Raw genomic sequence first — 3680 nt, forward strand, 5'->3', positions numbered from 1 at the left:
CTCCAAGACCTAATCTCCGAATCCCAATTCTACGGCGTCGAAACCCTAATCCTCAATTCTCTCTCCAACCCTTCACAATTCGACGCCTTTAACCTCGAGAAATCGCTGATTCTGCCCCTCAACGGCCGCGATTCACCGTCGGCGATCTCCACCACGCCGTTCGGGTCCGTACACGTGGCGCACGGAAGCAAGATCACCTCCTTTGATTGGTCCCTGAGGAGAAAGTCAACGATTCTGACTCAATTCCCGGCGGTGGACTCTTTGCTATCGATTTCGCCGTCGGTGGCTGCCGCCGGTGCCACCGATTTCTCGGGGCTCCAGATTCTCGACCTCGAAAATGGTTCAGTGAAAGAGAGCTTGAATTGGGAGAACGTGACGAAGTCTAGCTCCACTGTCCAAGCAATCGGGTCCTCGCCGGAGTTCTTATTCGCCAGCTTCGAATCGGGTCGGCGAAACTCAAATTCGATCTTGGTTTATGATTTGCAGACATTGAATTCGGTGATGGAGATTGGTCATAATGAAATTTACGGTGCTCAGATTGATTCGGCGATACCGGCATCAAAATTGAGTTGGGTTTCTAGTTATAGCTTGTTAATGGCATCTGGGTCTCACAGTGGGATTCAAGGTGTATTGGGTAATGTCAAGTTTTGGGATATAAGGTCTGGGAGTGCGGTTTGGGAGCTGAAGGAGAAAGTTGATTGCTTTTCGGATGTAACGGTTTCCGATAACTTGTCAGGGATTTTCAAGGTTGGTGTGAATTCCAGCGAGGTTTCCTTTGCGGATTTGCGGAAAATGGGTGCCGAGGATCCATGGCTTTGTCTTGGGGATAAGAGGAAAGCAGTGAATGGGAAGAAGGAAGGTGTTGGGTGCAAGATTGAGAGTCATGGGAATCAAGTGTTTTGTAGTAAGGGAGGGGATTTGGAGCTGTGGAGTGAGGTACTGATGGGGTCTTCAAAGAAGAGTAAAGATGGGTTGGATGATAGGGTGTTTAGGAAGAACTTGATGGGGAGAGTGAAGGATATGGGAGGTTCCAAGGTAACAAATTTGGGTTTTGGAGGGAATAAGATGTTTGTGACTAGGAAGGATCAGCAATATGTTGAGGTTTGGCAGAGTTCGGCTAGGGTGTTTTGATCTCTAATTTGTGTATTAGAATCATTATTCTTTTTTGTAAATTAGTTCATAGTTTGATTTATATGTAAGCGATTGTCTGCTCTGTTGAGTGTAGGGACAAAAAATTGTTTATAAAGGGTTAGTTCTTTGATATTGATATGAGGTAAGCTATTCATTGTCTTCATGTTTTGTTTTCCCTGCATAATTTGAAGTATACTTTTTGTTATGATCAATGAAATTAAAATGGTACTTGGCAACTGGTTCTGGCAGATGGGGTCAGTTGTCCACTCTTTCCTGACTAGTATATGGTTTTTAATTAATGGAGATGAACCTGATATATTATGTTCTTCAAATCTTTGCTGATATGGTCTCTTTTCATCATTGTTATTTGTTGTGATGGCTGCATTTTCTGAACCGATCTCATGTTGCTGTATGTATTTGGGCGTCTGATGCTACTGAAAGCTGAAGTGATTGAGCTTCTGATGCCTACTAAAAGCTGGATGAAGTGATTCCCTAGTTATGGACAGACATCTCTTCTATTTATTTTTTATTTTTGAGATAATCTCTTCTATTTATTAGATATGCAATCTTTGTTCTTCTCAGATGTTTCCTTGCTTAATAGTTCTCAATATGTACAAAAATATATACTCCTTAACATGCTGTTGTCACTCCTTTGTATATGTTCAAATACATAGGAATTTCTCATTGATTTGTTTCTTTGCTGGTCAAGTTTTAGAGACTATTAGTTTCAATACTAGATTAAAATAGTGTGTATCTGCAGAATTTATGATCATAAACTTGAATACTTGTTTGAAGGAACAACTGGGAATCTTTAAAGGAGTGGGCACATCTACTTTGAAGGATACCCCTCCAATGTCTAGAGAACAATATTGAGCACATCACCAAATATAATTGCTTGTGATTGAAAAGCATCGCGTAATTTTGTCTTTTAATTTGCTGATAATGTTTACAGCTACTAATTCTATTTTGCTAAATAATCCATTGATAGAGGGTACATACCATACATCCTTACAATTTTTAACCTCATTTTTATTTATTGAGAAGCATGTTTTATCCTGTACTATCACACTCAATCAGTCTGTGACTCAAATCAGTCTGTGTCAAGTTACCTGTCCATTGCTTACAGCCTTTCTTTCGGCCTTCATTTATTTCAGAGTGTCCAATCCACACAACACATTGATTACTCCAACCGTTTCTCTATGGCCTCACCCACTTCTACAAGTTCCTTCCTCGTAGCATTACCCTCGTATGTTTTATATATATGTCATTTTAACACACCAAAAAAATTATTTTATTATTTTAACATACTATTTTATAATTCATCATATATCACATGTTTTATTCTTCAATTATATACATTCTACCTTCTTCAGTCAAAAAAAAAAAAATCTATACATTAAAATAGTATACTACATACTAAAATAACCTAAAAATATTAGTACAGTATAAAAAAACAAAACAAATAAATAAATGCAGTCCACAGCAACCACCCACTCAGGGGTGGAGCCACATAGTGGCTTGGGGGGGCCTCGGCCCCGGCCCCTGCAAAAAAAAAAAAAAATTTCCATTAGAGTAGGTAGAAAAAAAAATTGGGCCCCCTAATATTGGACAACCGGCCCCTCCAATGCCCAAATCTCAACTATTCTCCCAAACTCAGCTTTAGTTTTAGGCTTTATCACCTTATGTACTCTAAATAAAACAAGCTGACCCGCTCAAGTCCAAACACTAAAAATAAAACTTCACTTTCTCTTCATCTCAAAAAATTCACCCATTGACCCACATAATCCCTTTCTTTACTTCTTATTCTTTTGTTTGGTCTTCTTTGATACACTTTCATTTGCACTATACCGTTGCCTACCTACCAGCTCCCAAAATTCCAGTCTTCTGTACTCACAGTCTAAAAAAAATAAATTCCTGACCAATTTTTTCTTTCTTCATCAGCTTTAGTTTTGGAACTTGGTAGGAATAAACCCGGCCCAGACCCGGACCCAACCCGCGGGCCAAGACACAAGACCCGAACCCGGCCCAATTAGTAATCGGTTTTTTTTTTTTTTTCTGGGGCCCAGATCCACCCCGCCGGGCCCTGTTTAGCCGCTTGGGCCCAAATCTGGCCCAACCAAAAAAAATGTTTTTTGAAGGCCATTAAAATTTTTTGCCTAAATTACAGCCCATTCAAGCCCATTAAAATTTTTTAAAGCCCATTCAAGCCCAAATCGAGATTTTTTGCCTAGATTTTTTGAAGCCCATTATATGGCAGCCAAATCAATCCAAATTATAGATTAATCATTTTTGCCTATAGGAATGACTGAAATGCATCTTCCCTAATTCGGCAAGATAGGAATGAACACCCTTAATTTATTGTACCAAATCTTGAAGATTTGAGTAATCCATCCTAATCAGTTTTATACAATACAGTGCCATTAAGTACTGTATGCAATTTAGTTGAAACTGATAGCAAGAACACAACCTTTAACAGCATTCGAATATTTTAATTTTTAAAGATAACAGTATGCAATTTAGCTGAATCATACTAACCATTTTCTTCTAAA

General features: G+C 39.0%; 1 protein-coding gene across 1 annotated transcript; it reads left to right on the plus strand.

The window, feature by feature from the left end:
- Positions 1-3: 3 nt before the first annotated feature.
- Positions 4-1294, plus strand: LOC136065964 (BTB/POZ domain-containing protein At5g41330-like; the record flags this gene model as incomplete). Its single annotated transcript, XM_065769809.1, has 1 exon — positions 4-1294. A coding segment is annotated over one exon (1128 nt), but the record flags the coding sequence as incomplete, so codon positions are not given.
- Between the last annotated feature and the right edge of the window lie 2386 nt (positions 1295-3680).

Source organism: Quercus suber, unplaced genomic scaffold, assembly GCF_002906115.3.
Source record: "Quercus suber isolate HL8 unplaced genomic scaffold, Cork oak 2.0 scaffold_1419, whole genome shotgun sequence".
Lineage (NCBI taxonomy): Eukaryota > Viridiplantae > Streptophyta > Magnoliopsida > Fagales > Fagaceae > Quercus > Quercus suber.